This window comes from Platalea leucorodia, assembly GCF_965183815.1.
Source record: "Platalea leucorodia genome assembly, chromosome: 2".
Taxonomy (NCBI): domain Eukaryota; kingdom Metazoa; phylum Chordata; class Aves; order Pelecaniformes; family Threskiornithidae; genus Platalea; species Platalea leucorodia.
This window is the reverse complement of record NC_138824.1, coordinates 91,424,689-91,450,835: the sequence shown is the minus strand read 5'-3', so window position 1 is coordinate 91,450,835 and position 26,147 is coordinate 91,424,689. Positions and strand designations below refer to the sequence as shown.

At 39.0% G+C, this 26,147-nt stretch overlaps 1 protein-coding gene across 4 annotated transcripts in view; it reads left to right on the top strand.

The window, feature by feature from the left end:
• DMD (dystrophin) overlaps nt 1-26,147 on the top strand; it is a gene marked incomplete at both ends in the record, with an annotated part of 1,307,865 nt that overhangs the window by 104,170 nt on the left and 1,177,548 nt on the right. For 2 of the 4 annotated variants that reach the window (XM_082303862.1, XM_082303863.1), the window contains one exon: nt 6,684-6,780. The exons of the other annotated variants lie outside the window; for them this stretch is intronic. In XM_082303862.1, coding sequence (XP_082159988.1) covers nt 6,684-6,780 — 97 coding nt within the window. Of the gene's footprint in view, nt 1-6,683; nt 6,781-26,147 lie in introns of those variants that run through there. 4 annotated transcript variants of the gene reach the window in all.

Sequence of the window (26,147 nt, the reverse complement as noted above, 5' to 3'; positions counted from 1 at the left end):
GACTGCATTCCCTAACCAGAAGAGGCAAGGCAAAAATGTGGGGCAAATAACCAAAACTTTTTTTTTTTTTTTAATGACTTAGAGATGTGGATTCTTCTTCAGACTTTTCATACGAAAATGGGACATTCAAGCTCTCTTTATGCTGAAGTTGAGAAGATTATGGAGCACCAGCAGTTGTGGATGATGAACTCACCTTTAGTTTCAGATTTAGATTTTTATCTCAAATCTCATATTAAAAGAAAACAAACACCACGACCACCACCCAAGCAAAAAAAAACTTTTGTTTTTTGTATATTCATGTTATTGGTGTGTGCTCTGAACTTCTGACATGCTCAGGGACCACAGATGGTGGGAACTCCATCAGTAAGTGGAACCCCAGACTGTACGGCTGGCCTCATTCACTGAGTATTAAGGAATTTGCTTTCTGCCCCCTATATTTTTTAGGTTTGTGGGAACTTTCTAATGTACTGAAAGGGATTGGATAAGTGCTGTCTGTGTGGGGTGGTTGGTTTGTTTTTTTAAGGGATTTGCTAGGGTTTTCTGAAGCAGTTACTGGTTTTTAATGGACCCGTGTGAAAAAGTTGCCTGGGATTTTAACTTAAGCATTCAATTGAAAAACAAAGCCTTACAAAGCGTTGCCAGTTAAGGACTCTCAGTTGCCATCGTTGGAGATTTTGGACTAGTGTTAGCAGTTACAATCTCATCAGTAATCCTAATCAGAAGTCTGTTTTTAATATTAATACCACAATCCAAACCACAGAGATAATTAATTTAGGAAAGAATATAGCAAAGAAACAATGAGAAGATAAGTTGGATTGAGATACTACAGGAATTTGGAATGTGGTAGAATTTTCTTTAATTAGCTCTTTAACATGTAGCTGTCTCATGCATGTTACCGAATGGTTAATGATCCATTGGGAAACCAATGAAAGGAATTAGAAGTACCACTAAACCAGAATATAACTGGAGTAGCAGTAGAAATGACCAATAGAAAACATTTGGAAGCATGTGATCTGTGATCTCCAAAACATTTATTGATCAGCTGCCATTTATCCAGTTCCCTAATTTGTCTTATGTGACAATCATCTGCATTTGGTGAAAAGGGAGGGAAATGGTGAGTCCTTTGCTGGAGAGCTATACCAGATGAGGGTGCTCATGGGCTCAAAACCACAGTGAGCTGAGTAATGGCACACAGGGGCTGCACAGAAGGGCAGGCTGTGAGATGTGTGTTAGGTCTCTCTTTTTGGTGGTTGTTTTTTACATTTCTTTTATTCCTGGTACATTTGTTATGCATCATCTTGTACACAGACTGCAGCTGTAGAAGGAATGAACCAATTAAGATGCTTATGTCAGTAATTATTTCAAGCCTGGTATTGCTGAACAATGTCTTTTCCCAAAGAAGTAAAGGTACAAATGGAAGAAGGTTAAAGCTGTGTAGCTCAAGTCAGTCTAATTTAAAAGGAGCTGTAAAAGAACAAAATACGTTTTATGTAATTAGCATCTTAAAACTTCACGTTGTATGTGCGAACAGCACATACAAGATTTGCTTAAGGAGGAAGATTAACAGCATTTCCCGCAGAGTTCAAGGTCACTAATTCTGAGTGTTAAATAGTGAAACTTTGTATGTTTCTGCTCTCTGATGTGTGTTAAATATTTGGAGAATGAGTTAACTAGATTTTTTTTTTCTTGCTAGAACCTAGTATTTTAAATTCACTGTCACTGAAATACATATGCTATGTGAGAACAAAATGTAGAACGTCTGTTGGCTTATCTGTAGACACAAGCAGAGGTTTCCATTAAAAATCCTCAACAGTTGCCGCATTTGAGAGATCATATTATCCATGTTTGTAGCGGTGTTCAGCTGACTATATCACACAGTAATATTCAAAATTGATTTAGAGTATCCATGTTTTAGCATGCTGTACTCTGCCATTAGAGATGCCCTCAGAGGACTGTTTCTTTAACATCTTTTGTGAACAACTTTTTTTCCAAGTCCTTTAATATGAAATCTTGGGGTTGCTAAGGTCATCTTTGCTTATTATTGTTGTAAGTATATCTGTAATAAAACTTTACAAAACTTTCTTACCATAAACAGAATCAATCTCACTTTGAAAGTTTGGTCATGAGTCCTCCTAACATGTCCTCAGGTAAGCTTTTTGTTTATGACAAATGCCTGAACTTAGGTGAATTTCATATACCTGAGATTCAGTTAAAAAAAATAAAATGAAGATGACTTCTGCACAAATAATATTTGGATGAACTATGCTGCAGATGAGTGAAAAGTTTCAAACCCCTGAAAGCTTTAGCTCCTTGGATGGCTGTCAGGTGCCTGGCTGGATGACTTCAGACACCCACATCTGAAAAGTCTCTCTGGGCAATATGGTTGTCCTGTCTGGGTGACTGGGCCTTTGAACCATTCCATTGGAGTCCCAGGGCTTGTAAGCGTCTGTGTGGAGATGATGGTTACACTGGGCTTCTACTTTCTAGAGGCATGACTTTGTATACACTGTTCATTTTCAGTTTATATGCTTCTCTGTAGCATTTTTTTAAATCTTGAACAATCAAAGCTACATGTGCCATAATTGTCAGAAGTCATCATCTCTAAACTATTGAGATATTGTCATTAAAATGAAAGTACTGATAGCTCTAATTCTATGGGAAAGTGATACTTTATGGACAGCTTACTTTTATAATCATACATCAGAAATCCTGTAATTGAGAAGTAGTTAATATAGAACGATTAACAGTAAGAAATAATTCATAATTCCTGTGTTGTCCAAACAAACTTCCCAGTGCTCCCATTGGAGATGTTTATTAATCTAAACATGCACAGTATATCATTAAGGTATTTTCTTGCATGATTGATTGAATTAGTTGTTTACTGGGGGAGGGATGAAGTACCTAAGAATAATGGGAGGCAGAGAAAAAGGGAAGAGAAATTGACTTTCTTCAGGAGACACATTAGCAAAATAAATGAACAGTTATTGCTAGGTAAAATCAGCATTCATTTTTGCATACCAGAGAGAGTGCATCATGTAGAGCATCATGTAGAGCTTGAAGGTCAAGGCCAATCTGCTTGCTTCATTTTTTTTTTTTCAGTGATCTATTATCTACTTTTGCCTTATTGGAGTCACTAGTACTTCCAAAGACGAAAACAAAAAGGAAAAAAGAAATGGCAGCAAGAAGAGATTCTACATTTTATCTTAGTTATCATTGTAATGTGCACGCACCACCGTAATCAAATTCAAGTACACTGAATAAGCCAATTGGTTGCTCTAGTAGCAGTGAAGCAATTAAAATGAATAGACATATCTTTGCCATAAGCTGTAGATGGAATAGGAAGAGAGATGGGCTTCCTCTCTTTCTCATGCCATTGTCACCCAAATAGACTGGAGTTTCTTTGCCTACTGAGTTCAGTACTGTAAAAAGCAGAATACCATTTGATGAGTGCTTTTCCACTTGTTTATTTCTGCTTTTTCCAGACTGGGGACAGTTCTGTATAAGACAACAATTATGTATTTGTGTTATTGTAGAGTCTGGGAGCGCTAGCTGTGGAGCTTTCTCTCTAAAGCAATTCATTCCATATGGGTGGGTTACTATAATTATGTCTATGCAGATGCTGAATCCAGTTACAATAAGCAGAAACCAAGGCTGTTGTTTTCTCAGAAAAATGCAGAAAAACTAGAGACCAAAGCCAGCTATTTATCTGGCCTATTAATATGTGGACAGAATGACTGATACTGGTTTCTTCTCCCAGATTCTCCATTCGTCTCTGGCCTGTTTTTCTATACAGCTAGTGTATACAGAAGATGCTAAAACTGGTACATTACAGTTCCCTTCTCCTCCCAAAAAATAATTAAAAAAAAAAAAATTAATTTTTTGCCCAGGGCAACAATGGCTACTTCCCATAGCCCTGATCTGAATGGGAATGGTCTGCGTGGCTAAACTACATCACGTCTACTCTGTGCTGTGCTGGAGGGCAGTAATACTGAATGATAAACCCCAGTGGATCCTGCTCATAATGCTATGCTTATCTCTCTAAAAATATTTTCCATAGTTCTCTCTTTCTTTTTTCCCCTCTTTTGGCTGTTTCCCTCTTTTTGTACTTTCTTCTGAGGTATCCATGTGGGATAGGATTCCACTAAAGTGCATTTATGCTGTACCAGATGCCCCCATTCTCTTACCAGTATTATTTAGCTTATTAATGTATGAAATGTTTTTCTGGGTATTTCCATCTATAATCTTGCACAGTTCAAAATTCACTGAACTAGAAATCAAGCCTATGGTGAGTTTTTGGGTACTTTATGTCTTCCCTGCAACTACAGGCTATATGAGCTATGAACTCAAATTCATCTTTTGTGAAATACCATGTAAATTACCTGTTATGTCTATGGTTTAAAAATCATAATGCAGCTAGAAAGTGTGAAATATTAAGCATATTCTTTTATGTACTTTGAATTTATGGGGACTTCAAAGTCGGTCCTCATTTATTGTCTGGTTTGTTTCACTTCAGAAATGACTTGAACTGTGAACAAAAAGGAGCTGACAGTATTTTCAGATAGGCACTTTATAGCTGTGCACTTTGCAAGTATATGATAGGACTCTCTCTGTTGCCTTGAATGCAAAATTAGCTTGTTGATATGTGCTGCTACAGACAGAGGAGCAGATGTAGTAATTCTACTTTATTTACATGAAATCTCCAAAAAGGCATTTTCTGGCAGCATGCTAGGAATAAATACAGTATCAAATATAAACCGCGCCATGCTATGTTAGCTTATTCAGGTGTCAGCTGTGCCATTTAGATGTGGGCGAGAGCAGGGAGTCAGATCCCTCCTAGCAGCGCTGGGAGCTCTCCTGCGCTCGGCACCCCCAGCGCCAGCCTGCTCCCTCCGCTGCCCGTTGGTGGGTTTTTGCCAGGGGAGTGTGCCTGCTCCTCTGCCCAGATTCCGGGGACCCTGCCTCCAGTCCCTGGGCTGGGCCTCTGCATGAGGTGAAGAGGGACATGCCCTGCAGTCACACCCACTGATAACACCCCTGCGGGAGACCTAGAGGAAGCTATCAGGTGTCCTGATTTTTTATTTTTATTTCTTCAAAGTAGGAGATTCTCTTACCTTTTTTCCTCTTCCCATGACCACCCCCCCACACTCACCCCCCTTTCACTTTCTGTGACTTAGACCTCTCCTAAGCTCATGTTTTCAAGCTTCTTTTTCATAGCCAAGAGGTTCAGGAACTCAACTGAGACTAGGAAATTGTGGGGGAGGAAGGGACTGTTGGGGCAAGGGGGGTTGCAAACCATGGAGAAGCTGAACACATCTGAGTGAAGAAGTGAGGCTTAAGTGAAACCCTATGAGCCTTTTGACCTGGGAATATGAGAACTAGTGAGTGATGATGAGCTAGCCACTACCACAAGGGAAACTTGCCGGAGAGTGTGCTGTTTCCCCTTTCCTCACTCCTCCTTTGCCATTGTGCAAAGTCTGAGGAAGGAGCTATTTCTTCAGTGATAGTCCTTGCTCTCCCTTACTAATTCCCTTAACTAGCAGGTTTTAGCCAGGCAGTTGCACATGTTAAATTGTTCCTTTTTTTCTCTCTTGGGTATTCAAACTTCCCAGTGTGGGTTTGGGGATGTTTATTTAGCTTATGAGCAAGCAGACGCATTAAAGATGAAATGCCTTGACTCTGAACTGCAGGCAGAAGTGGTGGGAGGAGACGCAGGTAATTTAACTTGGAGGATGATTGATGTGTATATGTCAATTTCTATTAATACTTTTTTGAAATCACTGATGCAAGTGTGCTTCTCCCCCACCCCAACAGAAAATATAAATAGAAAGACAACAAAACAATCCTATCCCTTTAATTCATGATACTCAGAAGCAGTTAAGCAAACTCTGTCGTTTGAGTGTGTCCTCCACAGGCTGGCAAAAAACAGCATATGGTGGTGTTCTTACCACTTTAAGAATATCAAGATGCTCTAATGGAGCTATCCTCTTACTGCTAAAATGTATAAAACACAAAAAGCAAAAGTCACCTACAGGTAGACCTAGATAAATTGCTTAAAACTGTACCACTCCCTCATTAGACAGCCATTCATTGCATGAAAAGAGCTAAATGTATTTGCCGAGGTGTAGCTATAAAAGCCATGTTTAAAATGAAAGAGAGTTGAGAGCCTGAATGCACAGCACTGTTATTTGGAAGTAGCTTTCGAGCAGAGAGTTTCAATGGGAAGGTGCTATTTGGCTGGACACAAATCAGTAAATGTTTAGCTGAAGTGTGAATAATTCAAGCGTGGATGAAGAACCGTGCTTTCTGAAGAGACGAAACGCAAGAATAAAAAAAAATCTTCAAACATTTGCATCAGCCTTAGAGGACAATGCGAGCAGCAGGATTTGAAACAGATTTGCAGATGCACTCTCTTTAGGCAGGGAGAATGCTCATTAAATGCAAGATGCTTCTGTGGCTCGTGTTTGCACGGAGGTAGAGGTCTGCAAGACTGACGTATCAGATAAAGTCAGAGTGGTTACCACACCGACGGTGTAGCAGCTGCATAATAAATGATGGAGAGAATCATGTTAGGCATGCCCACCTAACCTAACTTGAATCATGCGAAAGGGGAGCTGCTGGAATTCAAATAGACTTTCTGGTTCCCAGCAGTCGGCAGTAATAGAATGCTTTCAGGAAGATGACAGATGCAGGGGAAAGATGCTGTTTTGCACTATCTTGATTTGTTACGGCAGCCAACTTATTGGCATGATGGAGTGACAAGAAAAGCAGCTGGCATGGAAGGTAGGATTATCAAAGCTATTGCATCATTATGAATGTAATTAGAAACTGACCATGACAAAGCATATGCTAGAACGAGCTGCTGCCGATGGCAGAGGATTTGTTGTTGAGGTCTTGAAACTCTGAAAACAACATTCCTCGTGCAAAATGGATTTTGCAATTTCATTTGTGCTTGTGTTACCCTTTCTTTCCTGCTCGCCTTCAAGCTCAGGGAATCGCTTGCTTGAAAGAGAGTGTTGTGTTAGGATGATACCAAAGAATAAAGTATTTTCTAAGTCTGTGAAGCCTCAGGTAGATAGAAGCAAACAAATGTGAAACAAGACTGGGAAAGGCTCCTTCTGATTCACTAGCAAGCTCTGATTGATGTATTGGCATATTCAGGAATCCCGAGGAAATGAAGATGCATATACTGAATGTTTTGGTATAATGAAAAGGTATTATTGCAGGTCTCTGCTTTATAGTTACTTTTTCCGGCAGGTTTTATTACCCATCAGTTTTTAGCTCTTGACATTTATTCGGTTGTTCGGTATTGTATAAAGAAAATACATCAATATCTCCTGCAGGGTTTCTCAACAACTCCAGCATCTGTTTCAGCTATTGAACTGTATTCACGTTTTGCCAACTTGATGCCTACCCAGCTGGTCTATCATTTCTCGCTTGATTACTGCTCTTAATTTCTCTGTATCAGCTTGTTTCAGATAGAATTTTGAAAGCTGTTAATGAGAAATGACAGTAACTGCTAAATTATTGAGAACTGGGATATTCTCTTATTTTTGAAACATCAGAGAGCAATTTTCATGTGCATTTTATTAAACTCATATTCTGTGTCGCAGTGAGGTTTTCATATAATCATTGAATTTAGCTGTGAATACTTTAGATGAGTCACAAGCATAACTTTCAACTGACTATTTTGAGAAAGTTTGAGAAAATTTAATGGTGCTTGCTTTGGTGTATGTATCATCTTAATATATGTTCCTTCTTCCTGTCTGTCCCGCATCCCCCCCCCCACCTCAACATATATACTCGCTCTCTGTCACAGTGAGCAGTCATTAAGTGTATACTGTACCTATTGAAATATATTTTATCACCACTAGGGTGAAACCGCTAAGCAGCTTCGAACAGGTGATTTGAACAGGTTTAAAACAGACGTCAGCTCTATCAGTGTGGGTCACCCTCGATCTAAGAAGTAGAAGTGGTGGTTTCTAAATGTAAGGTAGGACCTCTCTTTCTTTCCTCTTCGGAGGTCCAACAACCATTCAAACACTGCTTAATAGCTCTCAGGATATGATTATGTTAAATTATTTGGATTATTTTGCCTTACAAAATGCTTTCTTTCAATGTAAACTCCCTTCTTCATTAGGTCTATCATTTTTTCCAAGGTGATGATCCAGAGATCTCTTGTCATACTGGATATTCACTTTTCTGACTTTATTTTAAATGACTTTGCTGGCTGTACTCTATGTAGTCTTGTCAAAAGGGGATCAAGCTATTAAGCACTAAGTGCTGCTGACTAAAGCTGTAACAGTTTTAGAAAGATAGATATTTCTAGATAGGCAGCAGTGAACCAGCCTTTAGAAAGTTTGAGGGTAAAGATCAGTAAAACTGATATACTGTTAGCTAGTTTGAGTGTTTCCTTGCTCTGGTCACCTCTGAGAGGCATTTTAAATTATTTTGTAACTGCTGGGAGGGGAGATATACTTATTAATGGAGAGGATCACTCTGGCGTTTGTATAGCCAAAAATAGTTCTGTAGTTTTAATGACAATTAAAAAAAAATATTATTCTATTTCAGAGAAGTTCTATTAAATTTAACAATAACTTGTCCTTGTTGAGGATAATGAACCCACAGAGAGAATAACCCATATAAACAGCTTAGGTGCCATTCACCTTTTTAGGGTAGCAGTAAAACTGTTTTATATTGCACGTATTATATTTATACTCCTGAAGCTGCTAGTTGCTCCATGTCTCAAGAGTGCTGGCTGGCTATCATCATACAGTAGTTACTTAAAATGGTCTTTTCCTTGTGACACCGGTAATCGTAACTGCATGCTGTCTGTGGCCATCATCCAGCTGACAAGTGATTTTATAGTTTGCTTGTGTTTTATCTGTAGTATTGGGTTTTAGCTTTGTTTCGCTGATGAATTAAGACGACACTAGGTGGAGCTAGCTGTTGATTATAAATAGAGCTACAGTAATACAGGCTAGTCTAATGAGCAAGCTGCTGTATATAATGATTATTATTAAAAATAACAATTTAAAATGTTAAGCCTTGAGTTAGACCTTAGCCATGAAATTCTACATCTGGTAGGGTTAGAGGAAACAATTTTTCCATTTTCCTTTCCTTTTATTACTTTACAAGCTAGTAATCAAAGATGAAAAATAATAATAAGGAAAAAGCATCTACATTCAACAAAGAGGGCTGGGAAGCAAAAGAACGGAAATAGAAGAAGAAGAAAAGAGGAGAGAAGCAGCAATAAGAGCCAGCAGATGTTTCCACTGTAGATACATGCAGATATCCAATTGTGTATCTGTCTGTCTTCAGCCTGATGCACAGATTTTTCTCTCCTCCTTACATAGAAATCCTCTTTCCATTCTGTCTTCCTGAATTAATTTATAGAGCTGACATCTTTGACTTTATATTTAAATATGGGCCCAATGTGTTTAAATCTTATTGGAATGGTGATTTAAAAGGTGTGCAAGGGCACAGGAAGTTGTCACTCACATGTTGGCCGGCCATAATCAAGAAAAATGTAAAGGTTTATTGACTGAGGTGGAAGCGGGTTGCATGTGCTCCATCACATGATTCTGGTTATTAATACCAGTCAAGGATAAGAAATCTGTAGTCCTAAACAGTGTGACAAGACAAGAAAAATACACTCACTTCCACACAGATTTACAGATATATACCACAGGTATGGTACATACATTAATTCAACACAGAGGAGAGAGAAATCAGGATATATGCTGATACTTAGGTACATGAACCGAAGAGGAAAAACTAGGAAATAAATAAGAAGTGTGAGATGAGTACAGGGCAAAAAGAGAGATTAAGGATATGAGCTGGAGCAGTCTGTCAGAGCAATGATAATTCTCATCAACATCTGTTGAGTAGAGCACTTGCAAGTTCAATCAATGTCTTGTTCTTACTGCAGTAAAAGGGAATTGGAGTAGGAAGATGCTCAAGTCAGTGAGGAAAACTTGCCCAAGAGGGAAATGACAGCTGCCTGATGCTTCAGGAGTAACAAAGTTTAGAAGAGTGGAGATTGATCTTTTTGAATGTTGAAATTTTAGTACTGAGCTGGACATGTGAGTTAGAAAGGTCCTGAAAAGGTCCTAAACAAAACCAAGTTGTGCTTGGACCTATTGCTTGTTGGAGGAGTCTTGCAAGAAAGCAGTGCTGCATCATCAACCTCAAGAGGCCTTTTTGTTTATGAGTGGCACAGTTGGTGATCAACAGCATAAGCATGTGAAATCAACTACAGTGGAGACAAAGTTTATTAGTTTTACAAGATTGCTCAGTATTTTATTGAGGCTAGGCCATGATTAATTTTTTTTTTTTATTTTAGTGGGTAGCCTTAACCAGAAACAAGGCCTTTGAAATGTGTTAGGGTGTCATTCCACATCTGCTTCCTGTACAATTTTGTCCGCTAGCACCCAAGGACCTCTTGCTTTGAATGAGCTCATCCTGATGTGTCCTGAATTTTCCTTCTGACAAACAGGAAGATGTGTGTAGTGCGGCAGCTCTTGGCATTCTGATGCTGGTCAGCTGCTGCTTCACTCAGCTTGTGGTTTCTGCTGAACAAGGTGGAAATTCAGTTTTAGAAATACTTGTGGTGTGGGCAAGTGTCTGACCATCTCAGGCAAGGGTCATGAGAAGCTGAGCCAGGAGAAGGAGGAGATGTACCCCTCTCTATCACTAAAATCTGTCCATTTTAAAATCCACTGGAATGAGGAGGGGGGCAGGAGGAGGAAAAATGGCATGTAAGGTGTGGAATGGAGAGGCTTCAGGTGTTCCATGAGACAGTCATTTGATGAATGGATGGTAATCAGCTTGCAAAAAATGCATGAGGAAAGGCACATGTGGGAGTCAAGCTTGTCCAAGCGATATTAGCGAGCATCTGGTTATGCACTACCAAAAAGCTTTCCATGAAGAAATATTACATCTATTCAAAATATATTAATAAATTAAGTCTATTAGCAAAGAAGGAAATATTTTTGTCCTTTGAGAGCCAGAGTTCAAACTCTGTGGGGTTTTTTATTTATTTATTTTTACTATGTAACAGAATTAAAATTCCTAACAATTTGGGGGTGGGGGGTTGTATTTCATAATAAATGCTAAAGGATAGCCTATCTCCCCACCCCAGACTAGGGTTATTTTCTTCACAGAGGATTAAACCACCTATCTCTTAAATCATATAGTTTTAATCTCCATAGGAAATACTGAGATTTCCAGAAGATGCTGGTTGTTGCTAAGCACCACGTTAACTTTCTGCATGATGCTGGAAGGAGTAAAGGGCAGGAGAAAGACACATCTATCTGAACAGTTGCTGGACTTCGGTCAGTAAAGACATCCAGAGAAAAGTGTGAGAATTTTCTGAAGGCTGATATTTTCTTGCTTCCTCTTCTCATTCTGGTGAAATCAGACCAGAAGATCACTGTATTTGAATTGGAAGTAACAAGAAAGCCTCCAGTTTGCTGCTCTGCTGCATGTCATAGTGGGTGGATATAGCCCATCTCCTTCTTATTAAAGTACAATGTACAAGCACTCTTGTATCTTCTCTGCTCTGTGCCACTAGCTCAAAAACGTCCAAGTGATTCGCTGCAGAACTGAGGTTATGAATGCAGTTGTTGTGAAGTCTTTGCAGAAATGTCCTGGATGTGATAGACCCAGTGATGCAGTCATGAAAGAGAGCAAGCTGAAATGGAGAGGTGAAAGAAGGGAAATCAGGGCTCTACCAAAAGTGGGGGAAGCATCAAGTAAATAGTTATGCTTACATCTTTTTTTTTTATACAACTTTTATGATCTGAGCATCTGTGGATCAGAATAAGGTGCACCTGTTTACAAAAATCAGGAACCTCCATCTGCACTGCAGTTTCTTTAGTTTTTCTTATCTTTAGAATAGATCTTAGTCTTAAAAAAGGAAAATCAGAAGAGTAAATCAAGATTAGGCACACAGTGTTTTTCATTAGTATCCTCGAGTTACCCAGCTTAGTGTTTTACATTACAATGCTGTTCCTTACAAGGTGTTTCTTTCATTTACATATCCCTAAAGATATTGCATGTAGTGCAACCAGTAGTGTGACTTGCTTGATGATACAGAAACTCAAGAGGCTGAAATGGTCAAAAAGAGACTTTTGGTTTTGATGAATGCTTTCTTTTTTTTTTTTTTTTTTTTTTCCCCTCCACCACCTTCTCTCCCTCCTGCCCATGCCTTGTCACAATGGGCAGGAAAAAGGTAAATCAGAAAAAGTTAAAGCAAAATTTGAACACAAACTAAGCTACTTGAAACTTGTGTTTTCTTAATCTATATCTAGCTTCACCTTCTCCTCTTTCTGTGTCCTTCTGATGCTTAGCAATAAAGAGCATGCAGAATTTCTTTTATGGGGTCAACTTCTTTTAGCATTCACTCCTGATCACTTATATTGATCTGTTTCCCTGAAACTTAAAAGCCACACTAAATAAAACCACCACATGCTGTTTTCTCTAGACTTTCTTTTTATGAGCAGCCTGTTATTTTTATATAGCCATTATGCATGTCACATATGTTTTTGCAACAAATAACGCAAAGATATTGGAAAAACGTTCATAATTTTATTTTTTTTTTTTTAGGAAAACCATTTATGTATTCCCACAGTATACTTATATTTAACACATCTTTATTTCCTCTTATTACAAAACACCATTTATAATGAACTGTTCTGTAATTTGATACTAATGGTCCCAAAAGGTGTTTAATAAGTATTCCGTAGGTACAAACATCACTTTTTCAAAGGGAAAGCTGGAATATTCACCTATTTGTTTAAATGAAGGGTTTTGTCAAAGACCAGACTTTTCACTTGGCAGTCCTAGGCTGCTTTTCATTCACTGTTGGTCCGGTATGAGATAAGGACTGCAAACACTGAAAAACTCAATCTGTTGTCTTCAGTAATGATTGCAGGCCCTGAATTGCAACTGAATCAGGTTTGATAGCAAGGCAGAAAAGTAAAGGTATTAAACAGCTGCACATACATGGAAAACATTATATTTATGTTTTTCTAAGCCATAATGGATGGAATCTTTTAGGATAGATGTTTTGGTGAAATAGTTTTGGTGCTATTGAAATGTTCGGTGACTGAAGATTAAAGTTAAGGTTATTACGAATTTTAAGAGGTTTATGGTTTAATGTCTGTGATGACTCTTAGACTAATAGTAAAATTATTGACTTCTCATTTCTAAATAGCCTTGGTTTAGACTACTGAAAAACACAAGGGATTTGTTTCTTGTGAATGAATTTGGTACTTAGCAAAGCATTTCAAAAACAGTGAAATGAATTGCCAGCCCAGTTGATCCTGTGATTAAATCTTTGTATGCATGTGTCTTGTCAGATATTTCTTCAGAAGCCAAGAACAAAACGCATGTCGCAGATGTTGGTAAATCCCAGTAACTAATTATATTTATTTCTAGATTCTGTTGTTTTTCAAAACTTCAGCAGTAATGAGGATTAGGTAAGTGGTCAGTTATGATGCAACCTAAACCAAGATCAAACAAATCCTAAGACAGGGTTATGAGGAGGATCTCAGGCTGCTAATTTAAGGATGTAACAAGAAGGCAGAAATTCAAAGTGCCTCTACCTTGGCATTGTATGCAAACCAAAACTGGCACCATCATTTGCCCTCAGTATGTGAAAGGTCAAATAGGGTTTTCTTCCTTCAGAGAAGCTACACTTTAATTTCTGTTAAGTTCTTTTAGCAAGTTAAAAATGCTTTAAATAGTAATACCTGATTGACTGTCTTAATACCTAATCCCACACCTTTCTTACAGGCACTGTTTGTTAAACTATATGGGCCCAAATGTGACTTTTAATCATCAGCGTTAGCCAAAGTGTTAGTGCAGATGATAAAGGTCCTGTAACCATAGGGAAACAGTATGTTGCTGAAGAGTATCAATTAGGATTATTCCTCTGGCAACATGCAAATGAATTTTGCAGGAGTCCTTAGTGAAATTGGTACTTAGTATGGAATTCTGCATGACCTGGCTGACCTGTTGAATAAACAGTAGCCCAAGCAGCTCTGTCAGGCTAGATGTATTACATAGTTTCTTAAATCTGGCTAAGCCTAGGGAACAGAACACTTATTAATTTATTATTATTTAATGTAAATATTTTATTATTTATTGTGTGACAACAATGTATGTGGCGCTTGACAAAGCATAGAGAAAAGTGACTTTTTTGCTCTAGGGAACGATATATAATTAATGTGAAGGGTCTGCTTTGTATCCTCAAAACCAGATGCAGAATGATGGCTGCAAACCCTGGCCAGCTGTGAAGCTGTAACATATCCTAAGCAGACATGGGATTGCATTTTGTGGCCTTCTTGTTACTGACACACAGGATTTTCCACTAAATGATAATTGTATTGCACAGAGATGATCTACCCATTGATGACTCTGAGATGCCATGGAAACACAGAGGTACCCATATTAGTTGTTGCAGTTTCTGTGTGAGCGATAGGTATGTCATTGGGAATCCTTCACAGCCTGTACTTCAATAGAAACACTGAAACTGAGAGAGAAAAAAACATATGAAAAAGAGAAAATATGAACTAATCTATTAGATGTGGAAAAGGCAGAGGTGTCAATTTAGAGGACCAACTTACTCTGCTGTTGTTTCATGCAACTTGTTGGTATCTGCCAGGTCAGAACATAATAGTGTTTACCTGAGTGAACAACTGTCTCAGGACAGCTGTATGCATTATTATAATTCAGGAGAGAAAAACCCAGGTATTTGGTTTGTGGTGTAGCATGGTTTTCTGGTTTAACATCTTGCCCCAGGATTTATAGAAATACAGAAAGCACAATAAAACTATTGAGGAGAGGTGTATCAGTGCTGAAATCATCAGTCATATTTTGTTTTCTGGGATTTTATTTAGTCTCAGCTCTCTCAAGTGAGTTTAAAGGAAAAAGAACCTAATAGTCGTACTGCTGGACAGATCTGCATTGACAAGACTGGAAAAGCAATTTCTTGTACCCTCAGTGTAGGTACAGGACTGGCAAGCACTAGCCTTGCTCATGTCAGAGCTACCCTGGAGAAGCAGAACAAGAACAACCAAGAGAGGTTTTGGGGGTGCTGATGCCTGTGCCCTAAGTGACCACATTGGGTGTAGGTGGCAAGGCTGAGGGTGCTGGGCGGAAGGGGCTGCAGGGCACAGCAGCCTTCCTCTAGGAAAAGAGGCTGGGGTGGCCCCATACTGGACTCAGCCAGTTCCAGCCGGCTCCAGCAGACCCACTGCAGGCCACAGCTGAGCCTCTCAGCCAAGATGGTGGCACCTCAGGGACAACCTATTTAAGAAAGGGAAAGCACTGCCCTACATTGAGTGAGGGGCAAAAAAGTGTGAAAAAGCACAGGGAAGACCAAGGTCAGAGAAGATGAGGAGGAGGTGCTCCAAGTGCTAGAGCAGAGATTCCTCTGCAGCTCCTGGAGACCATGGTGAAGCAGATATCCACATTGCAGCCCATGGAGGACTCTGCTGGAGCAGGTGGATGTGGCCTAAAAGAAGCTGCAGGCCATGGAGAGCCCCCACAGGAGCAGATATTTCCTGAAGAACTGCAGCCCATGGGAGGACCCATGCTGAAGCATCGGAAAAGTGTGAAGAAGTAGCAGCAGAGAGGAGCTGGTATGGGCTGATATGACAGCCCCCGTTCTCCATACCCCTGTGCCCCTTGGGGTGGGGGTGATGGGGGAAGACTTGGGAGTGGAGTGGAGCCTGGGGAAAAATGGGGTGTGAGGGGCAGCTGTTATTTCAATCTTTTTGTCTTTGTTTCTCACCATCCAAATCTACTTTAACTGGCAATAAATTAAATTAATTTTCCCCAAGTTGAGCCTGTTTTGCCCATAACAGTAATTGGTAAGTGATCTCTCTGTCCTTATGTTGAGCCAAGAGCTTTTTTCATTGTATTTTCTTTCCTGTCCTGTAAAGGAGGGGGAGTGAGAGAGTGGCTGGATGGGTGTCTGGCTGCTGGCAAAGGTCGACCCACTACACTGAGGTTAGACAGGATTATTCCAAGTGAGCTTTCCAAATTGTCAGGAGATAATGACTCAAGGTCGGTCATTTTTAGGGATAACTGATATTAGAATGGACAGGTATGGACCACAGCTGATACTTGGTAAAAAAAGAAAGGTTGTAAAATGAAACCTCTCTCTGAAGCAGTGAGTCACTCCAGAGGTACTTATCCTGAACTTACCCTAAAAAGACTGATGAAAATACATCATGAAAAGGGCATTATGAGTAGTTTAAAGCCACTGTAGATTCTGTGCATCTGAACTAAGATCAGGAGCATGAGGAATTATATTTGGGCAATATAAAGAGTGCCTTGGCTTTGCTAAAATTTTTGTGTACCAGAGAGAGAGTGCATGTATCACAATTTTTCGTTGGCTGTATTCATAACATACAACTGAAATTTGAGTTTTAACCAGTTCCAAGGGTGTCTCCTTGCTTTTAACTACTAAAAGTGAAGGAGAATTGGTGCAGTAATTGGTTACAGCCTGTGGCTGTGACAGGCTGTCCATTCAAAAGGGTTAAAAGAAGAGAGGGAAAACTTTATTGAAAAGATATGCCATAAAAATAATAACAGAAAAATGTAGTTTGTTTCCTTAAAAAAAAAAGGAAAACAAACAAACAAACAAAAAAGTACTACTCAAGTGGGTGTTTCTAGTATTTCACAATACACCGGTCGTACAGATGTTATCTGTTGTTTCTAGTGGAGTTTGAAAAAACAAGAAGCTATTACAGCATTTGGGTTGTTTTGTCATTTTGAGACAATCAGTGAAGAGAAAATACATTGTGGCTTCACGTTGAGAAGGTTTTAAGAAATGTCTTACTGGGCTACTCGCAGATGGGGAAAGAGCAAGGTGTCATTTGCAGGATGTTGGAAGATGTCTGCCATAACTGGATGTATTCTGGAGGTCGTATTCCTTTTCCACCATTGCTAACATGATCCAAGTTTGAAACAATCCACTTGTTCAGTAAAAGTATTTTCTATAAAAGGAAAGCTGTAAGCATATGCAGTGAATGGAGGTGGGATGGAGTTGGTTCAGAGGTTTTTTTATATTCAGGAGCCACGTTAGAGCACCCAACTGGAGCCTTGTATGAATGACACCTCCAGACAAACTTTTTTTAACTTTTAAAAAAGATTTATTTCAGGAGATAAGTAAAAGGTCAGAAGATGATATGTGCAGGGAGCATTACCTTGGGACATTTTATCTTATTCATTACTGATTTCAACCCTGTGACCTGGAATTAAAATCTTTGTTTCCCACTGTTGGCTCTCTGAGCTTCAGACATTGACAGTCTGACAATATCAGGCTCCTTTCTGCCTGGAAAACTGCTGGAGTTCCTCTTTTAAGATTTCACTGAAAAATGGGAAGAGCTTTGTTTTTATCATTGGGGTTGTAGGTCTTAAAAAGGAAGCGTAGCTCTGCACAATGGAAATGTAAATTGCTTTGGAAATGTAAAGGGCCACAATTCCTTTGTCAGGGGTGAGACAGGTTGTGTTCTTCTTTTTTTATTTTTATTTATTTGTTGGTCTTCAGGTTGTACAGCAGGCCAGTAGCGGTTTTGGCCCACTCTTCTCAAATTTGTGAGGTGGATGTTATTTCTGACTTCTTCATGTGTAAGTTAGAGAACAGGGTTAGACATCAAGGTGAATGCCAGGGTTCAGTAAAACACCCGTGGAAATCTGGCTTTTCTTGGATATCACTCCTGCCTCCAGTGAAATGGAGTTGGGGAAGCATCATCAAACTGGTTAAAGAGGACCAGGTTCATGTCTTCATCCGTTACTTCTGGAGGCCAGTCAAAGATCTATGGAAGCCTGGCAGTACTTTTTTTCCTTGTAACGAAAGAAATTAAATTACCCCACCCCACTACTGGAATAAAATGTTAATCTTCACTGCAGATGTGTTTTCAGATAAGATCTGTGATGTTTCTTTGTACACTCTGGCATGATGCTTAGCACCTGTAAGTCATTTGTCTTGCTGATTATGCTTGCAAGTAGACTGGAATGGTCCAATTCCTTGTAGTAAGTAATGAGCTTCGTTGCTCAAGAACAACATAAGTGATATGCAGTGAGTTATTACAGTACTTGAGAATTCAGTAAGGGAAAGCTCATCTATATATGAAGCAGGATTAATTTCATTAATCACATTCTTCTACATTAGTGTAGTTTCCCAAATTTTGGCTTGTTCATTCAGGGTTTTTTTTAATACCATATGGCTTACCAGGTTTCAGTATTGAATACTTTGATTGTTAATATTAGTAGTACTACTATTTAAAGAATAAAGTAGGGCTTTAAGGATCTACTTAATTAAGCCAGAACAGGTCTGAAAGAGTAAGAGATTTCTTTTCCTGGCAGGAGAAGGAAGGGTAGGGTGAGACACACCTAAAATTAAACTGGTTTAATTTCTTTTTGTAATCGTTGCTTGAAGAACATTGGGTCCCTTAAGAGTACAGAGGGAGAGAAAAGTTACAAGTGGAAAAGTTACTTGGGTCTAAAGAACACATTAAAGGGGTCCATTTTTGTGTATATTTAGAAAATGACTGTCTCTGCATTTCGAATGATTCTCAGCATGATGCTCTCATGGTGCATGCGTTCAGCGCAGAGCAAGAAAATGAAGATTCAAGCTCTCAAAGATTTGCTCCCTTGTAATCCTGTTTTCAGCCATTTAAGGTCAAGTCTGGAGTTTAATATTAAAGTAAACGGTGTTAACCCTGGAAAGTAAACGGCATGAGAGTGATCAAGCTTCTTCCCCTCAGGAGTGTGGATAGGAGGAGAGAGGAAAAAACCTTGAATAAAATAATTAATTCATTGTTTCCTTTTTTACCTACTCAGGTATTTTATTCTGTGTTTCTGAATACTGAGCATTACATGTCCTCCAGCAGAACAGTCCTCAGAATTCAGATTTTATACTGTTAGGAAACGCTGCATGTGTGTATGTGGGGAGGTGAACTGAGAAAGAGTATTGACAGGAAACCATTCCCAGACAAGGAGATGTTGCACCACACTGAAACACGTGTATGATTGCTGAAAATGTTACAGGTGACTCTATGAAGCAGCCTTGCATCTCATGCTTAGTGTCTGAATGTCACAAGGTGCATCATTTGGAATTGGTGGTCTCTGTTCAGGTCTGTCTGGGAGCATAAAAGAGATTGGGGTTTACAGAGGAAGGGCCCCTGAGTCCCTCCCAAGTTTCATCCCAAGCTGTAACCTCTCAAGTAGTAGAAGCAGTAAGTTCACTTTCTGCATCTTCTGTCTTGAAAGATTTATAGAAATCAGTGGTAGAATACCTAGACTTGATCCCTCTGAACTGATGTTATAATGAATGTGATAGGGCAAGTATGTTTCTGTCCTTTATCAGTTCTCCTAAAGGCCAAGAACAAGAATATATCCAGTAAAATTGAAAAGCAATGCCTTGAGACTGGTAAAAGGAGAACCATTCTTACGCTGTGTGTTTCATCTTTGGAACTCATTGCTAGTAGATGTGAGGTAAAAAAAGGAATCACAACTGCAAAATTTCAGAAAGTACTTTTAGGTCCCAGTTTGGTTTAATTGACAAAATCGGTTTATTCAGCATTTATTTGACCTTTTTTTCATCCCTTTGCCATCGTCCAAATGGTAGGCTTTTATCCTCTGTGGTCAATGTTACAGCAGATAATGTGTTTAAAATCAGCCAACAAACCAAAAATCAGGAATACTCTTTTTAGGGCTTGTCTAACATAATTGTTTAAGGGTCCCATGGCCTTTATAAAATGTCTAAATGAAATCAGTTTATTTCTTGTGGTATAATTATTTTATGATTTCATTTTATTAACCAATGCTTAACATTTTCTAAAGTGAAGATATATTTCTTTGTTCTTGTCTTTCATATTAGATTCTTTTCACCTCTTATTCTACTTTTTAATATTTGCTACATCTTCCTTGCACTTTGACTCCTTTTTTATTTGCTTTCTGCACTGTATCTTATGATGCCTGTAGGTAATATTCAAGATCGAAGGTGCCAGCAGCTAATACTTACGTTAAATTTAATGCATATTGTTCTTCAGAGAGGTAAAAGAAAGTGTGTGGCTGTTGAAGCTCTCAGATAAAAAGCTAAACTGACATACTATTTCATGCATCACATCAACCTGTTTTGCATGCCACTGTCATCCTGCCTGAAGTTGTGCAAGATTAGATTCAAGCCATGCAAAACAAACAAACAGGACAGGTATGTTGCTGCCACTTTGAACTGTGTGTATCACATTGACTCTGCTGTCAGATATGCTTAAGCTGGAAAATAACCAGTGGGTGTGAAATACGCTCACATGGAAGGTCTCGATCGCCTCCCAGCCATACTCAGTAGCTGTGGTGGAATTTACTGTTATGTAGCATTGACCAACCTCTACAGCCTACCCACTTTGTTATTAATATAATTGTTGAAAATGAGTCTTTCCTTAGCTTTTGGACTTATTTCAGATTTGTGTCTTTTCTATTACATCCTGAACCACCACCTCCTCCTTGTCAGCCCTCACCGCCATTGCTGACAGCCTGGCTGGAATTACCCCTGCAGGAGGACTCTCTCCAGCAAAGACAGCTCTACCTGAACGTATTGTTTGGTCCTTCGGTAACATGTAGCTGTATTTTGAGCTTGCATGCATGTGTTCTCACACATACAGGTAGTTGTTTAATTATATATTTTTAAGTTACCAACAGAAGATTTAAAAAAGGGAAAGAAGGTTTCTTTTGGATTTAGTTTCCCTGAGGCCTTGATTATTTTTTTTACATTTGGAGGATACTTTGCTTCTGTGTAGATATTTTTAGTACGGCTGGGGAACATGTGGGTCATTGTGGCGTATTCTCTCAGCTTAATCTGCTGTCACTTATGCTAATAATGCCTGTGGCTCTGGTTTTGTACTTCACTTTGGCGTATCGCCACTTCTGCAGCAGAAGCCAAAGGTGTCTTTACTCCACCTGCGATGTTTTTTAAGAACATTTTGCTTTTCCAGTGACGTAGCCCCAGAACTCTGCAAGTGAGTCAATTATGCCTGTCTCAATCTCCTCGTAGGAGCATGGATTTACAGCCTCAGATTTATTCTCCTTGCTGTCTGGTGAAGTTCTAGAAAGCTTGTCTAAACTTGCTAGAAGAGTAGCATTTTTTTTTTTTTTTTTTTTTTTTTTTTTTTAATATGGAGACTTTGGAAGTTTGGGGAAACTGAAATAAGGAAATATTGATATAAACCTATGCGTGTGAACACGTACTCCCTCTTCTAATGAGATAATTGTATTTCACATCACAGTAGAGTCTTATCTGTGAAGGACTCCAGGTGGTTTGCGAACATGGGTGAATTTTGAGTGTAACAATATACAGATGGATAGGTACATTATTATCCCTGTTCCAGAAATGGAAACAGCACAGGGAGGTTTAGTGAGCCAGTGGTCATAGGAAAAAAATCCATCTCAGTTAGAGGAACAGAATTTCTGTCTGATTTTGTATCTTCTTGTTTCCTTCTAGAATACTATGCTAAAGAAGGAGAGGAATAAGATTTGGAAACTCTGTTGCTTCTTGTGCCTACTTCATATGTTGCTGACCCTGTGAATACAAACTAACTAGAACCTTACTAAATTGTTCAGTTTGCCAGTGCTTGGGTTTCATCAACATCATAAAATGTAGCTCATATTTGCTAAGTTTAGGTGAAGCCTGTGTTCTTCACCTTCATTCTCCTGAAGTGGTGAAGTGGGAGATGCCATGTTCTTGCAAGCAAAAGCCAACCAAAACCTAGATTTTTTTGAGTCTGCCTTTTGCTCCAACTTTTGCATCCTCTGAAGTAAAGGATATGCTTAACCCTCTACACACACAAAAAAAAAAAAAAAAAAAAAAAAAATTCAGTCTTTTGTTAGAGCTTCCTATGTCATATTCTGGCTTTTGAGGAGGAGCAATTCAGGGTTTTAATCTTGATCAGCCTCTGACAAGTGCACAGAAGGCTGCAGTGTCCCCAGGCATACTCATCATCCTTTACTGTTTTCTCTCTCCAGTTTACCTGTCTGTCTATTTCAGAGGAATTCAGAAAGGGAAAGGCTGAGATTTTTTGGTATCCCAAGAAAAGGATTCTTGGCTCACATATTTCTGAGCTTGGAATTTCACATAGTTGTTGTCACTGAAAGCAGGGACAAAGGTGCTATTTGTCTTCTCCTACTCAAAGCAGCAGGAGAGCAGATGTTAGTAAGGAATGGCACTAATCTGCAGTAGGAATGGCAGTGTATCTACTAGGAAAGATCCCTGGCTCACCATGTTTTCGACTGCTTTAGGGCACAGCTACAGTGTGCAGTGAAGAGAGCCATGCCAGCTCTAAATGAGCCAAATCTGGAACGGGAAGCTGTTTAGCTATGTTGCACGGGGACGGTGAAGTTTTCAGGCCTGCAGACTCCTGAAATGTGTTGCATCCTAAGGATTTCTCAGGTGATCAAAGGAAACAAGAGGGGAAAATAAATCCAAAGAAAGTGCTGTGGAAAATTCAGCAAAATGTGTGTGTGTGCCTACATATACATGTACATACACACACATATTCACAAACAGGCAGACAGATATTGCCAACCCACAACATTCATAGTACTCTCTATCCATTTCCTGCCTGGAACACTATAAACATGGTGATCTTGTAATGATTTTGATATAGTTTGAGGCTAAAAAATTAACTGGAAAGCTATCATCACAGGCCTAGTAATAAATACAATCTCCAATGCAACATAGTTCTTAATTTCTGCTGTTGCCTTTAAGTTGAAAGTAAACAAAAGCGACTCCCTCTAAGCTCAGTTTCTCCACAAATGGGCAACATTCACAAATGCAGGAACAGAATTGAATGTGTTTATGGCAGTCGTGATAATTATGGAACACAAGATTAACCTAGCCAGGGAAGATAAATATCTTGATATTCACTGCAGTGATAAACTGACTTTGGAATGCAGCCTGACAGAGTGGCAGATGAAATTTGATTTTTCTAGCTATACATAGCTCACAACAGGCCACTGCAATATTTGTTGAATCTAAATGTCCCAAGAACCTCATGTTGTTTTTCTAGCATGGGTAGTTATTTTTTTTTTTATAATATTTTATGGGAAAAGTCTATTGCTTTAATGCTGTAAATAGGTAAAAATCTTTGAAAGATTCTGAAAATAGGAGACCAGCTTGAGCTGTAGAACATCGTTTCTGCCTTAATTGTGAATTAGATCTTTCTCAAAGGCCATGTGTTCCAGATCTGTCTGTCTGTATAATTGAATTTCATTAGTATTGTATAACATGCTCTGTATTAGTAAAAAATAAGTAAAATTCTTCTAGGGGGTAAGATCAGGTTTGTCTGAGCTGTGGTTGCCTGCCACAAAACTAGGCTAAATGTATATAATTTGTGAAGAAAAATACTGTTATCTTTTCCCGAAATTGTGGAGGCAAGAAAGATGACATGGTGGTGGTGAAGTCAGAACAGTTACTAAATATTTGCTGATACACTTCTCTGTGTCACTAAGTACTGTTGACAAATACCTGCTCTCTGTTAGTTTCCAGCGATGTCCTCTATACCTGGAGAGAAGTTTCATAATGATGTTTATTCATTTTCTTAACTAAATAAAACCCCTTCAATGGGTTCCCCTTCAAGGGAAGTCTTCAGCAATTTCAGTAAGTTGCAGAATCTTCGCTTCAAGTCTTCAGCATCCAGTCACCAACGTTTGCAGAGTGTCTCTGGTGCTGAATTTTCTTCTCTAATGTACTCTTTTCTTTTTCCTTCTGAGTTGAGGCACACAAATCTGCAGCGTAAGTGCAAGGAGGGGGCTCACGGCAGCACTGTGTCCTTTTCCTGAGCTCTGTCAGCCTCCTTCTGTGTGAGTCAGAGTTTAAGACCAGGGAGGACCATTAGATCGTTCAGTCTGACCTCCTGTAAACAACAGACCATTAAATTTCACATAGGTACCCCTTTGTTGATCCTAATAACTTCTGTTTAGCTAAAGCATAGCACTTTGAAAGACACCCAGGAAGACAACAACAAATACAGTATGCATTACTACTCTTGGCAGTTTGATTGCACCTGTTAATTGCCCTTTCTAAACAAATAAGCCTTTTGTAGCTGAAAGCTTGCCTCAGTCTTTCAGCTCAGTCAGCTGGCACGCTATGCTACCTGTCACTACAAAACTTCCCATTCTTAACGTTTAGCTTGACTTTGTTTGGCTTCAACCATTCATTGACTTTGTCAATTGATGTGTTGGTTGAGGACTGTGATTTCTCCATGTCCCCAGCCAACATTTTTCTGTGATCTCTCCATGAGTATGTTTCCCAAGTGTTTGTCTTCACTTTACAAATGTATATTTCCCTGGTTTCCATCCCTTTAGAGTGGATTACTTCTCCTCCCCTTGCATTCACCGTGTCAGCTACACAGTGAGTAGCACCTTACACTTCCTCTTCAGTTGTGCATAAATATACTACTCTGCCACTCTTGAACTTGGTCCTGTGGTGGCATACCAACACTTCTAATTATAATGATATTAAAGACCTGGTATTTGATTCATGATTTTGTAACTGGTACTTGAAAATAATTTTTCATCAAGAAACTGTGACCTGTTACTGATTGAAGTGATTAGAAACAACTCCTTTCAATGGCTGTATTTTCTTTTGAGGAAAGAAGGGAATGGAAGGGTTTATGATGACAGAAAATCTGAATTATCTTATTTCTTGATGAAGGTTAAAATTCCTAAAAAGATAAACAAGTGTTATTGTTGGGAAAGTTATGCCCGAGTTATTGGCCTTGGATCAACAGCTCTATTGTCTTCCTGGCCTCTTCCAGTGTCTGCACCTCAGCTTAAGGCTCCCTCCACCTTTTGAGGTATAACCAAGTCATTATGCTTTTGAACTTCATTCATACACACACAGACAAATCTGCCAAGCCTCTTATATTGGTATTTTCCCTTCATTCCATGTATTACACATTGGTTTTTTAATTTCTTACTGCTATGACTCATTGTAGAAGAATGGCTTTTTGAAATAGTTTCCTTCAACTTCAGAAGATGATCTCTTTTGAGGCACTGGGTGTATTTACTCACTACCGGTGGCTACTGCTCTGTCTGCATCTGTTTCAGTTTATTGTTTCTCCCACATCCCAATGGACAGTGAAAGATGGGAGGTGTGTGGATGGTCTGTTTTGGATGTAGACTTGATTCATGAATCTTTATTTTACCATCCTAGCATATATGTTTCAAGTCGGTAAATGCATTAACAGTTATAGTTTTATTAATAATTAAAATATTTCGTTACTAATTAAAAGCTCATATTACTGTTACTATAATATACAGCTTTGTTGACTAGTGCTTCTGCTAATGCTTGGGCACTTACTTTAAGAAAAAGACTGGCAAATTGTTTCACTGATTTCTGAGAGCTTAAGGACTAATAGAGTTAACAGCACTATTGTTTGCTTTCCTTCTCCTAGAATTTGTTTTGATGCCGGTTACTGCCCTGAATGAGTTTTGAGACCAAAGTTTACTTGTTGCTGCTCAGAGTTCATGTTGAATCTTGATTCAGCAAAACTCCTGAGTATTTGAAAACTCAATGTATGCCCTGAGCTTTGACTTAAGTGCGTACTTTTTTTGGCAGAAATTTTTGTGCTGAGGCAGTTAGGTTCATGGAGTTTATAAACCCTACAAGACAGAGGCTTTTTTCTCAGAAGCTATAAGCTATACAGCATCCAGTTCAGCAACCATTTTTTATTCATGCTCTCAATTGTCCAAATAATTGTCATGTCTTTTTTATATTCACTGTGTCATAATGCAGTATGTAATGTAGCATGCTTTGATACGACGGTCAAAATGTGCTCAAAAATTATTTAAGCATTCAGGATGATTGAAAGTGTTTGCAGAGCCCTTTGTGCATCTTGTAAGGTATGTGTGTGGGAAGTCCTTCTGTTTTAAAAATACTTGTCCAAATTATGTTCTTGGTAATGAGGGTGTCACCTCAGCAAGGTTTCAGCTGTGAAACTCACTGCAGAGTTGAGCCACATTAACACAGAAGCAGCTCATCAAGTTCCTAGAAGTGATTTAAATCTTATTAGTGCAGGCATTGTGTGATATTGAAGCTGACAGGTTATTCACTTCAGGCAAGACTAATCAAGGGG